The following is a 14,842-nucleotide window of genomic DNA, read 5'->3' as shown; positions in this document are numbered from 1 at the left end:
ACATGGGCCACTCTGAAGAGATTAACCAACATGTATACCAATGTCCAATGGCTTTCAAGAAGTCACCAAAGTGGGAAAAGTTCTTTTGAGAACTGACCGACGCCCAAGTAAGTATTAAATCCAGAATATTTTTAGGTAATCTGACCTATACCACATCTTACCCATCCGTCATCAGTGCGCCGTGTGCCTTGTGCTGTGCAATAAAACCTTTTCATTTAAATGACTTATTCTCAATATGAAAGGCCCAGAGTACTGATATTTGAGCATGCTGGATATTTGGTGATTGACCTGTTCATTCTGAAGATTATGCTAAAATCTATAAGAGATAAAGCAACTAAGAGGCCTATTAGACCTGAGTATTTGGCCTGTAGGTATGCTGAGATAAAGGACTTCAAATGAATGACCTTGATACTTCACTTCAAGGTCACAGTGGTCAAATAGGTGGAAATTTTAACCAACAACTTCTTCTTAATAACCAATAGACCTAGAGTCCTGATATAGGACCAATGAATGTTGGGTACTCATATTGGACCTAATAGCATGCTAAAATGAGAGGGCAATACTAAGTTTGTTCAAATGAATGAACTTGAACTTCATTCAAGGTCACAAGGATAGGCTGAAAACAGTTTTGTGTAAATAACTAAGAGGCCTATAGAGACCTGATATTGGGCTTGTAGCATGGTGAGGATCAAGGGACAACATAAGTATTAAAATGAATGGCATTGACCTTCATTCAAGGTCTAATTCATCAAATATATTAGAACCTGAACTTCATCTATTAAAGGAGTTCTTTGGTAATTGCCTTATAATTGTTTGCCACTACGACATTCTCCGAGGTGTTGTATTGTGCCAAGTTAGATGACCGTTTATGCTCATGGGCCTCTTGTTTATGTCATAATTGCCTTAAAACAACAATTTTATGATCTACTAATATACCTTTACTTTATTTAAACTAAATATAAAAGTTGCTTGCTTTTCCCAAAAACCTCGCTCAGCTCTGCGTTAGTCTTTTAAAACTAACACACCCCTAGAAGCTAGAGCACACCCTCATTAGGATATTTCCATCAAGCCAATCAGTTTTGAGGTGGGTGTGGCTTGTTTCCAGTCAATCCATCATGATCAGTTGCCAGGCGCTTAAAAATTGGGTGAATCTATTTTCCAATCATGCCATTCTGTTGGTCGGTCAATATATACCGGATTCAAAATACCATGCCTACCACTGGTGTTTAAGGTTGTGTATGTCATCAACCTGATCCATCAACAAGTTCTCTGTCATAGTACTACAAAATGCACTTGGGTTTTGTTAAACTAGTTAGTGGGCAAAATTCAATGGTAGCTGTAACAGGTCCTTTCTATGGGACATATTGGACACCTACAATTATTATACAAACTTTAATCAAAATAAACCACTAATACTTCATTTAGAGAAAGACAGCAGCCTATTTCAACCCCATTTCAAATAATTTTGTCAAATCTTAGAATGTTTGCCTCAGGCATCATTCTGAGAAAATTCAGATCATTCTGAGAGTAAAATTTAGCTTTCACTATAGGAGATTTACAGAAAAGATGGCGTGACGTCATCAGAAAGTTTACCTATCACGAGTACCTCAAAGGTACACTAACAAATACACGGTATGGCGACTAAATAAAAAACAATAAGAGATTACGTTTAATCCCTGCTTGCATAGTTTACAATCATTGCTCGACAAAAGTATAAGGGGTACTTTCATACTTGCAAATTCTGATTTTAAAACACGTTTCATTATTGTTTCATAGGTTCACATATTAGAAATCCATTTACATGAAAAAGTTGTTCATTGCATAATTTGTGTGTTTCAATTATCATAGTTTGAAGCCAGCTTGCACGGTGAATTGTCTGTTCATCTCTGGTGTCAACTTTTCCATTTAAACATCTTTTTCTTCAAAACTTGGAGATGTAGTGTCCGGAAAATTGACGTGCTGCGATGATGGGCTACCAAGTATGTTAAAATCAATAACCTTGATCTTCGTTTAAGGTAACAGGGGTCAAATAAGCTAAAATCTTATAAAACGACTTCTTCTCAAGAACTGAAAGGCCCAGGGTACTCCTACTGGACCTACTGCATGCTATGATGAAAGGCTATTAAGTTTGTTCAAATGAGTAACCTTGACCTTCATTCAAGGTCACAGAGGACAAGTAGGCTAAAATCTTTAAACTACTTCTAATGAATAACTTAAGAGACCTATACATACCTGATATTAGGCCTGTGATATTCTGGAGTGAAGGGCTAACATACCAAGTATGTTAAAATGAATAACCTTGATCTTCATTCAATGTCACAAGGGTCAAATAAGGTAAATCTCTTAAACAACTTCTTCTCAAGAACTGAAAGGCCCAGGGTACTCATATTGGACATATAGTGTGCTATGATGAAGGGCTATTAAGTTTGTTCAAATGAATAACATTGATCTTCATTCAAGGTCATAGGGTTCAAGTAGACAATTTCTTTAAATGACTTCTCATGAATGGCTAAGAGGCCTATAGACCTTGTTTGGGCTTGTGAGATGCTGGGATAAAGGGCTACCAGTTTTTTTCACATGAATGACCTTGACCTTAAATCAACTCACTGCCCCCAAGTCACAGGGGTTAAATAGGCTAAAATTTTTCAACAACTTCTTATAAATAACTAAAAGGCATATAGACCTGATATTGATCAAGGGACACCATGTTTATTAAAATGAATAACCTTGACCTTCATTCAAGGTCACAGGGGTCAAATAGGATTAACTCTGTAAATCACTTCTTGTGATTAACTAAGAGGCCTATAGACCTGATATTTGGCCTGTGGTATGCTGAGATAAAGGACTACCAAATATATTCAAATGAATGACCTTGATCTTCATTCAAGGTCACAGTGGTCAAATAGGTGGAAATATTTAAACAACTTCTTCTTAATAACCAATAGACCTAGAGTCCTGATATTGGACCAGTGTAATGTTGGGTTCTCATATTGGACCTATAGCATGCTAAAATGAAGGGCTACTAAGTTTGTTCAAATGAATGAACTTGAACTTCATTCAAGGTCACAAGGATAGGCTGAAAACAGTTTTGTGTAAATAACTAAGAGGCCTATAGAGACCTGATATTGGGCTTGTAGCATGGTGAGGATCAAGGGACAACATAAGTATTAAAATGAATGGCATTGACCTTCATTCAAGGTCTAATTCATCAAATATACTAAGAACCTGAACTTCATCTATTAAAGGAGTTCTTTGGTAATTGCCTTATAATTGTTTGCCACTACGACATTCTCCGAGGTGTTGTATTGTGCCAAGTTAGATGACCGTTTATGCTCATGGGCCTCTTGTTTATGTCATGATTGCCTTAAAACAACAATTTTATGATCTACTTATACCTTTACTTTATTTAAACTATATATAAAAGTTGCTTGCTTTTCCCAAAAACCTCGCTCAGCTCCGCGTTAGTCTTTCAAAACTAACACACCCCTAGAAGCTAGAGCACACCCTCATTTGGATATTTCCATCAAGTCAATCAGTTTTGAGGTGGGTGTGGCTTGTTTCCAATCAATCCATCATGATCAGTTGCCAGGCGCTTAAAAATTGGGTGAAGCTATTTTCCAATCATGCCATTCTGTTGGTCGGTCAATATACCGATTCAAAATACCATGCTACACTGGTGTTAAAGTTGTGTATGTCATCAACCTGATCCATCAACAAGTTCTCTGTCATAGTACTACAAAATGCACTTGGGTTTTGTTAAACTAGTTAGTGGGCAAAATTCAATGGTAGCTGTAACAGGTCCTTTCTATGGGACATATTGGACACCTACAATTATTATACAAACTTTAATCAAATAAACCACTTCATTTTTAGAGGAAAGACAACAGATAATTTCAACCCCATCAAATAGGTTTGTCAAATTAAGAATTTTTGCTGTCTCTGTCATCATTCTGAGAGAAAATTTAGCTTTCACTAATAGGAGATTTCAGAAAAGATGGCATGACGTCACAGAAAGTTTACATCCGGGTCCTCAAAGGTACAAACACAGTATGGCGACTAATAAAAACAATAACAGATATGTACATCCCTGCTACACAATCGACAAAAGTATACACTTTCATACTTGCAAATTCTGATTTTAAAATAGTTTCTTATTGTTTCAGAGGTTACAGACATTTATATTTACAATTGTTTATTGCTAAATATATTTGTGTAGATTTAGTGTTGAAGCCAGCTTGCGAAGCAGTGCTGGGCCGTCACACTACCCGCTTTTGTTCACACGTAGAAATCCATGTTGTGAAAAAGTTATGAATAGATATGTGCATGGCTTCACTGGTAGATCACCTTGGGCAACAGCCAATAGTTGGGGAATTAATACTATTTATACGCAATTACCAACACATATCTCAATAAGTACTTGTAAAAGATATATATTTTGGTATTTCCCATGTATATATTATTTTAAATGAATGGTATAAACCACTGTTACACATAAATGAAGATGTATGTGTACATGTACGTACACGTACAGTATGGCTGCCAATATCTCGAAAAATAAAATAGTGAAATTGTTAAATTTCATGAGTTTACTTTTTATTTTTTAGCCACTTTTATTCCATGTGCCGTTATGTGAAGTCCCAAATTGAGGTGATATTACTTTTAAATAATTTGAATACATGTTAGATAGACTACATTTAGATTTATGAATATAGCTAGATAGTAATTACTATAAATGCCGACCAGGACACATTGCGCATGGCTTCGAGAATCCCAAAATACTTGAAGTTTTGTTTTAAAATATGATAAAAAGTAACTATAAAATGACTATAAAATTCCAAAATTTCTGACGAAAAAGTCAACCAGAATACATAATTTTTTGTCTCTGAAAAATGAAGAAATTCTGGATCTCGGCAGTACCGTTCGAATGGCTACCGTGCGCTTGGGGTGATCTACGAAGGCAAATTTTAATTTGGTCATAATCACACATCGTAAGGTGTTTTACCAAGTTAGACTTAGAAAACAGTAATCGCATATTAAAATGTCAGTATAATATTTGGGGAAACTTGGAATTTAATTTGTAGTTTCTGTCAATTTTGTAACTTCTGTCAATGTTTATACGTAGGTCTAATGGCGACCGTGTTTTTTTCTCGCGGCGGTTGAAAATGGAGTATAAACAGAGTAAAATATATGAATACCAGATGTTTATATCTAAATACTTATGTTAAATATATTTATTTACCCTTTTTATAATTAAAATAACGCAAAAGTTCTCGGATTGTCGTACTATTTATTACAATAAAATGTAAACAAACATCGCAATCGGCTGTGTTCCCTCTATGTTTATATTATGTGTAGATATACGGAGTTGTACCTTTGAGCGCCCGGATGTACCTTTGTGTGACGTCATCGCCATCTTTTCTGAAATCTCCTATTAAAATCACATTTCTGCGTTGGTCATAACTATTATTTATTGCTTATTTCATCAGGTTGCTAGTGTGTCAGATGTCGGACATCCTCAAGAAAAACAGATCGGCTCAATTTGTAGATCAAAACGAAAAGGCAAAAGGGTAAATATTTATGTATATTTAATATTTCAATGAAAATAATAACAAAATGTTCTGACAAAAAATAATGTGTAAACATTGCTTTCTGGTAATCATAATAGCTAGTAAATATATTTTCAGGTCAGTTATGAAGGACTTGTTGATGGCAGTGACCTTGATGGCAGTGATAAAGATGAAGACTACCATTATGATGAAGATTCTGAGGAAGATGATAACATCATTGAAGAACATACGGACAGCAGTGGCGATGAAATTACTTTTAAAACTCAGGGGAAGAAATCACTAAATCTGCAGCTGAGAAAAAAAGGTGAATTCTGCATTTGAAAGGGGTGTAAACATCATCAATTGGTTGCCCGGTGGGAATCCAAGTCATGCGGGATCCCGGTTTACCCAATCGGGATCCCAGTTTCCAAAAATCCCGGTGGGATATTACTGGATAATCCCAATCGGATTTGAAGTCCAAGTGGGATCCCACTCATATTTTCCATGGGGTGGTATAAGGGTCGTGTATGTCTTCGAGTGTGGCTGGATTAGACTGGGTCAATAATCGGTATAGCTCAGCGGTAGAGCATTTGGCTAGTGTTCATTTACAATGAAACTTGGCATTATTGTTTTGGACCATGTGTAGATGTGCATGCAGGTTTTCGGTTGTCAAGATTATGGTTGCCATGCTATCCAAGTCACTATACCCAAGTTTCAAAATTTTTTCTAACAATTCCTTCTAAACTACTGGATTAATTTCAATGAAACTTGGCAGTAATTTTTTAGACCATATATAAACATGCATGCAGATTAATTTTTTTTTCAATTTTGGTTTGTCTGGACACTTCACCTAAACTAGATCATTTTCAATGAAACTTGAAAGTATTGTTTGGGACTATATCACCTCTAATAAGTATATCTTTTGTATATTTTATTAGGAATTAATGCTTACTGGATGCAAAGGTGGAAATATCCCCAGGTGTTGCATGGTCAGAAAGTGTTATTATCTAATATTATTATCTGTTATTTAATTATCAAGCCATTCTCTGTCTGGTATGCATTTTGAAGCCGCCATGGCTGCCCCAGTACCCATTACCATTGCTAAAATGTGTTGTAAAAAAAAGTCTGTTTCCCTTTCACACTTAGATTCTACAGCTGGTATTTTTTTATATTTTAATTTTTTATAACATTTGATTTAATTTTAATCAAACTTCTTCATTATTATAATCAATACTTGAACGTCATCCCATTGGTCATACGCCCTGCTTCAACAATGATGAACGGGCATTAAACAAGAGGCCCTTGGGCCTTAACGGTCATCTGACTCATGGCACAAAACAACAAAGTCACAGTATAAAGTAGTGGTTAACAATTAATATAAACAATACAAGGAACTCCTTAGTTGAATATGTAAGTTTCTGAAATAGGTAAATGTCATTTGTTGAACAAACTTGGTAGCCCTTAATTCATCCATATATGGTTGTAACCCATTCAAGGATTAAGGAGGAGTCAGATTTTAAAGCCAAATTTCAACAAAGCTCCCATTTTAGACCCCGCTGTTCTATCCCCATGGGTCTTAATTACCTCGGTCCTTTGTAAAATATGATTGTCCTCACCTAAAGTTCCCCCTTCTGAGCCCCGCCCCTTTGTCCCCAAGGGTCGGACCTAACACATTTATATTAAATATGATTGTCCTTCCCCAGTGATGTTTCACAAAAATATGGATGCATTAATCCACTCAAGGGTTAAGGAGGAGTAGGATTTTAACGCCAAATTTCATCAAAGTCCCCCCTTCTGAGCCCTGCTCCACTGTCCCAAGGGGTCGGACCTAACTCGTTTACATAATAGTTTTACACAAAATATGGATGAAATCCACTAAAGGGTTAAGGAGGAGTAGGATTTTAAAGCTAAAACAAGTACATGTACTCATTGTAATGGACACCATAACATAATCCCCCAAACGACCCTCTCCCTCCCCCTCCTCATCTCCACCTGCAACAAATCAAGAATGCAGTTGCACAGTGTATGAACATCTTGGAAGAAATTTTGAGGTACTTTTATATTCAATGTATGCAGATGAAAATTTGAAAACAGGAAGTTGGCTCAGCGACAATCTTTCAAAATTTTATCATATTGATCAGCATCCCTAAATACCCTATATACTAATTTTCATTGAAATCAGAAACAGAAATATAAAAACAGGATGTTGGCCCAGCGGCCATCTTTGAATGAAGGAGAAGTAGGATTTTAAAGCTTAAATTAAGAAATATTCTCCTTTTGGGGCCCCATCATTCAGCCCCTAGGGGTTGGACCAGGCTCATTTTTATAAAAATGATTGTCCTTCCCCAATAATGTTTCACACCAAATATGCATGAAATCCATCTCAGAATGAAGGAGAAGTAGGATATTAAAGCTTAAGTTATGTATGTATGTATATATGTGTGTGTGTGTGTGTGTGTGTTTGTGTGAGGGTGTGTATGTGTGTGTGTGTGTATGTACGTATATGTAAATGTATGTATGTATGTGTGTGTTTGGTGTGTGTGTTTTTGTGAGTGTGTTAGGCAAGTTTATGCAAATTTAACGGTAATGAAAAATTCCATTAGAAATTTAAAAAGAAATAGGGAAATGATTTTTGCTTTGCCGCAGTCATATTCTCCACCTCTGAGTGTAAAAAGAAAAGAAGAAAAAAAAAAAAAAAAAAAAAACTTGAGTTAAGAAAATTTTCCCTTTTGGGGCCCTGCCCCTCTGCCTCTAGGGTTAGACCTTACTCATTTATATAAAATATGATTGTCTTTCCCCAATGATGTTTCACACCAAATATGGAAGTTATACACTCAAGAGTTAAGGAGGAGTAGCGTTTTAAATAAAAAAGTTTACGCATGGCGCAAGACACATGGCGCACGAAGACGGATGAAGCACGATGACTATTGGACCCTTCGGGTCAGATGACCTAAAAATCCAAGATGGCGACCTCATAGATTGATGTTATCTGGTGGGTTGTCCGCAAATAAGACCCCCACCACTTTTGACCTTTATTTCTTTGATGGGAGGGGGAGTCTTATTTGCGATCAAATACAGTATCAAAATTTCAGGAATTGGAAGAAAATAAATTTGAAAAGATGTTTTGCAGAAATCTGAATATTTTTATATTAAAGTACGTGGTAGACTTCCACATGAATTGGTAGAGTTAACATGTCTGCCCCTGGTCCTCAAATTTTCCCCCAGAGAGCGGTCAAGTTTAATTTCCTTGTTTTACATATGTAACAGGAGAGGAGAAATGAAGCAGTCAATGAACCCGGAACTCCGAAACACTAGCCGAATGCTCTACCACTAAGCTACCAGGACATAGATGATCGTCACCACTCTTACAGCTTACATTTTCCATATTGTTTAATATTATTTCAGATTGTTAACAAATTTTTAGGTTAAACTCATTCTCTTAGCTTTAAATATTCATCAATGATATCTAAAAACTTACTTTCCTGATCAGCATTTATACAGGTTCTTGTTATAATTTATATGTATAATACTTTTGAACTCTAAGGTGACTTAACAGGTATGGTCCATGAGCCTCCTGTTTTGCAGAAATCTGAATATTTTTATATTAAAGTACGTGGTAGACTTCCACACATGAATTGGTGAAGAGTTAACATGTCTGCCCTGGTCCTCAAATTTTCCCCCAGAGAGCGGTCAAGTTTAATTTCCTTGTTTTACATATGTAACAGGAGAGGGAGGAAATGAAGCAGTCAATGAACCCGGAAAATACTCCGAAAACACTAGCCGAATGCTCTACCACTAAGCTACCAGGACATAGATGATCGTCACCACTCTTACAGCTTACATTTTTCATATTGTTTAATATTATTTCAGATTGTTAACAAATTTTTAGCACGTGTTAAACTCATTCTCTTAGCTTTAATATATTCATCAATGATATCTAAAATACTTACTTTCCTGATCAGCATTTTATACAGGTTATTGTTATAATTTTATATGTATAATACTTTTGAAACTCTAAGGTGACTTAAGACAGGTATGGTCCTATGAGCCTCCTGTTTGTTTTATATATTTTTTCATTGTATTTTCCTCTCACTGCCATGTCCAAGATGAACTCTATACATTTATTGTATGTTATGTTGCGGGTAGGAACTATTATAACATCGTGTTTACAAGTGTAAACGTCATTCCAAGAAAATGATATAAATTGAACTCACAAAATAATAACATCACAATGGATACCTATCCACACAGGAAATAAAAATAACTGTGGAATATGCAAAGATGTAATACCACATTTTAAATTGATTTCTTTGATAGGAAACAGAGTCAGGTGGTTGGAAAGGGACACTAACACTGTAAAGGAATACTTCCAATCATATATTGATGATGCTTCTAGATCAGATAGAGCAGGATCACTTCCTGGTATGTATGAAATGGCCATATACTCATCAACTGATTTAGCAAAGCACTACTTTAGACATATTTTATTGTACAAAACAATAAAGGGTCAAAGCAAATATTACTCTGGGATCAGCTGAGGTATGATTTTTACCCATAATGTATATTTAATGGTTCAGTAAATATTTATACAAGGAATTTTGTGATGCTAAAAAAAACCATACAGGTCAAAGACTATACATGTATGTGTATGTTCAAAATATATATTATTATACTGGATACCAGATTGCATATGTTCAGTGCATATGTGTCATACTATTGATATGCATTTTCACACTGACCTTCACAGTGTGTTCAAATGCGAAGAACTTAAAAGCATATCTGGAAGCCACTATGTAGTAATACAAGGGATTTGGTGAAAATCTCATGTTCACTTTAGATCCATATCAGACCTGTTTTAAACTAGTAATATTTTGTATGCTTATTAATATATCATTTCTTGGTGCATTTAAACTTAACTCAATTGATAAAGGTGTTGTATCAAGGCTAACCTTAGTTTTTCAGGTCACCTGACCATAGGTCATGGTGTCGTCCATCGTTCGTCGTGCGACGTCCGTAAATATTTCCTTGTGAACACAATAACTTTCAACGAAAGGTTGAAAATTGACTTGATTATAATGTAAATTACGGAGTTATTGCCCTTTGCAATGATAATTATTATTGTACATATTATATTTTCAAGCCTCACAAATCTCATGACAAAAATGCTTGATTATTTCTTTACATTTCAGGAAAGGTGAAAGTATATCGCTTCATCAAAAATCATCCAAACATATTAGGAAGTATTGATGTGGAAAAGAAAATCTCTCTGATCAAGACGAAGATCTTTAATGAAAGAAATAAGACCAGAAGAATCGTCTTCAAACAGTTAACACCAATGTGGAAGTGAATTTTCTGGAAGCACCAACTGACATTTGGGAAGATATTTATTAAGGTACATATAAGCCATTATCTCTTTGACTTAGTCTTTCAAGTTACCAAAAAGAAAATTCACAACATTTGATACCAGACTGTTAGAAAATATGATACAGAATCAAAATATCAATTTTTAAAACATAGTTGTGATGTCATCTATTGTTGTTTCTATAAAATACAGATGTCCTTCCCTGCAATGCATATAATCTATCAACGGTAAAGCCTAACAGTATTTTAAGTACTTTGATTGTGTTGTTACAACAATATTTCAGAATTTCACCTTAATCCCATTGGCTTGTTGAATGAAATTGCACATGGTAGCCACCGTAAGAATAAATCCAAAATTGTCCATTTAGAAGTCGAAATTTTAATACATTTAATACATTGAGAAAGTAATATCCCTCCAACACTGTTGGCGGAAATGGTGAAAATGAATTAACAGATAGTTGTCCAACCCAAAAGCATGCTTCATGCATTCCGTTCATGAATGCTTATCCATCACATATATCACAGGCAAAGGTGATTCTATGTTGCCATTGTCTATATCAGATTCGTCATGGTTGAAATGCACATTGGTAGAGCTACCTGGGCTCATAGACAAAGGCAAACAACTGGCTTATTAGGTCACCCGAGATGAAGTCTCAAGTGACCTATTCTAATCCCCTTTTGTCTGTCGTCGTGCGTCGTCCGTCATATGGCGATAAACAATTTACTTTTTCGACTTCTTCTCCGAAACTACTGAACCAAATTTAATGAAATTTTGCAGAAACCTTCCATAGCCAAAGGTCAAAATTGTGAATTATATGGTCCCAGCCCCCCAGGGGCCTGAGGGGTGGGGCCAAAAGGGGTCAAATAGGCTAAAATTCAAAAATCTTCTTCTGAAATTCCAGAAATGGCAGAATCAAAAACTCTTCATAGATTGAAAGGTCTCAAGGCCCTCTAAAAAAATTTTGAATTATATGAGGGGAGGGGTTTAAGTTTACTATAGTTTATATTAATAGTGAAAAAACATTTTTGAGCATTATTTGGTAATTTATAATAGAAAATTAGTTAAATGTTGTCAGAATTATCCCTATGAAATGGCCATTGAATCCTATTAACAAATTTTCCATGACTGACTCCTAGGGGCCTTAGGGGCGGGGCCAAAAGGGGTCAAATAGGCAAAAACTTAAAAAATCTTCTTCTTAAATTCTGGAACTGGTAGAATCAAATACTTTTCATAGATGGAGAGGTCTTAAGGTCCTTTACAAAAATTGTGAATTATATGACCCTGGGGTTTCATGTTTCCCCCTGGGGAAGGGGTCAAGTTTGTTATAGTTTTTATAGGAAAAACACATTTATGAATGTTATTTGCTTATTTTTCATAGGAAATTAGTCAAACTGGGTTAGAAATTTTAGCCTGAGACAGCATTTTATCGTCATATCCATATTGGTCCTGGCCGACCCCCAGGGGCCTTAGGGGCGGGGCCAAAAGGGGTCAAATAGGCTTAAATTTAAAAAATCTGCTTCTGAATTCACAGGTTTGATGGAATCAAATACTCTTCATAGATTAAAAAGTGAAATTTAAAAAAATCACTGACACTGACTGACTTCTAGTTTGGTTTTGTTGTTTAACGTTGGCAAAGCAAATCTTAATTTTAAGCATAAGGTTTGGTAACATAATACACTAACTATCAATATGAAAAACAAAAAAATGAAAATTCTAATATGAAGGTTCAACTTTAAAGTTTATTCTGATTCATAAATACTTTTTACAGATTTGAACCAACTTTCAATCCTCTTTCTGTAGCAGCACTCAGGTGACCGTCAAGGCCTCTAGGGCCTCTTGTATTATAAATACTTTATTAACACAAAGACTAGTTATGTTTTAAGTGAGAGATAAGCCTCAAACTGTACAATATGTTGGAGAGAGAACAGATCTCGGCCTTGACGGGCCTTGATACAGTTCTCTCTCCAACATATTGTACATTTTTCTGCTTATCTCCGTAACGTATTTAAACAGTGATTATTCTTATCTGAATTTCCAATGATAATTTCTGTTAGAGGCTGGCAAGTTTATAATTAGGATGGCAAGTTAGTTAATGCGGTACAGAAGAAATAGAATTCACAAAAAGTACTCAAACCAACAAAACAAGTATTAATAAGCTTATATGACTAAATCAGCTTGTTACTGAACTTTATGGTGGAGGTAAACATTGGATTTTCCATTATTGAGACCTTTTTACAACTGCTCCCATATATTGTTATTCATGTTATTGACTACAGATTGTACAGACTATGTTAATAATTTGCAGAACATGTGTAGATGTGCATATATATATATAGTTGTTTTTTGCCAAAGTTTTGGTGTCATATATATGTTAACCAGTTCACTATAAACAATGTTTTATAGACAAAATATATCTTGACAACTGACCTTTCAAACAAATTTGTGGTTAATTCATTTTCATTGAAACTTCACAGCAATGTAGGGGCAATGTGTTAAAAGATGTGCATGTATACCCAATGTTTTGTTGCCATGGTATGTCAGGTCACTATAATGTACACATATTTTTGCAAAATAATCAATTTTGTTTAAACTTGGCGCATTAAAAAAATGATGTAATATATGCTTCAATAACATTGTTAACACAGAAACATAATGGAGGAACATTTGGTATCCATGCATGGTCTGCTGAAATGAGGTTGGGGTGTTGCATTTCTAGTTTGGTTAATAAACAGATGAAATACATATATAATAAAAGCCCCTATTTTAATCCTCTTGATAAAAAATAGAATCATGTGAATTTCAATTTACTTCAATTTTAGGTGAAAGCTCCAACGTATCACACTTTATTCAAGAAAGGAGAGCAATAGAGTAAGAACGAAGAAGATCACATAAGATGACTCAAAAGACTAAAGGCATTCCACAAAAGATTAAGGCAACAGAGCATTGGAAGTCAGAAAGAAGGAATTAGAGAAGAATTCATGAAAACACAATTAATTTTCAAGAGGAAGCTGCAGATGTTGTACCAAAATTGAGATGATCGATGCAAAGCATCAGAAATCGGAGAGCTTCTATGGTGTACTAGCAATGCCAAATCTAAGAATGTCTCAAATATACACACAAAAATTATTGACATCCTGTGTATTATTTCACTAAGTGGGTGTAACATACATGTACGTGTGGGCTTATCTATTTATGTGCATGTAAGCCCCGTTCATAAGTCATGCTGTTTCAAAGTGCCTATAAATATGAGTCAGTCTGAAGTTGAAATAAAAAAGCAAAATTGATGAAGTACTCAAAAAATTTGATATCAAGTTCAGCAGGTTCAGGTAGATTTGTGTCTCTAAATTAATTAAGCTTCTTTAATCATGCCATGGTGCAGTGTCAGGTGTCTGTCAACATTCCTTTAATTCACTACTAGTCATAAAGTCATGTGGTTAATCCTGAACCCCTGTGTAAACTAGTTATATTTTGTCTTCTTATACATGTACATGTATATCATTTTATTGGGATACCTAAACATAATAAAAAATAATTCCAAATAATGTGTTACAAAATACTTGTACGTGCATTAAACCGCATTTTGGAAATGTTTATCTTATACCAGGAATTTGAAACACAGGACACAAAGTGCGAGATGTTTTGAAAATTGACAGATTTTGACAAGTTTTCACGGGTTATAACAGTTTAATGTAAGGGTTGGCAATGAGCGATATATTTAATAATGAAAGGTACAACTTACACCAATTTACACAAACTAAAATTATACCCACTTTTTTTAAAAAAATGTGATGTATAAATCCAAATAAATGACCCTCAGGCAAACCATAAACATATATTAAAGAGATTGGCAACCCCGCCAATTAAACAATCGGCAGCTGTACCTGTATGTGCTGTTAGGGGTTTTTTGATAAACAATTAATTTTTAGCCCACCAT

General features: G+C 35.1%; 1 protein-coding gene across 1 annotated transcript; it reads left to right on the top strand.

Annotated features, from left to right (window-relative positions):
- Nucleotides 1–5,486: 5,486 nt before the first annotated feature.
- Nucleotides 5,487–14,827, top strand: LOC138312973 (uncharacterized; the record flags this gene model as incomplete). The annotated part of the gene is made up of 5 exons (XM_069253669.1): nucleotides 5,487–5,567; nucleotides 5,685–5,871; nucleotides 9,864–9,968; nucleotides 10,736–10,938; nucleotides 13,728–14,827. Coding segments are annotated over 4 exons (531 nt in total), but the record flags the coding sequence as incomplete, so codon positions are not given.
- Nucleotides 14,828–14,842: the final 15 nt, after the last annotated feature.

The sequence above is a fragment of the Argopecten irradians genome, unplaced genomic scaffold, assembly GCF_041381155.1.
Source record: "Argopecten irradians isolate NY unplaced genomic scaffold, Ai_NY scaffold_0545, whole genome shotgun sequence".
NCBI classification, from domain to species: domain Eukaryota; kingdom Metazoa; phylum Mollusca; class Bivalvia; order Pectinida; family Pectinidae; genus Argopecten; species Argopecten irradians.
Note: the sequence above shows the minus strand (reverse complement) of the source record. Positions and strands in the feature narration are given on the sequence as shown.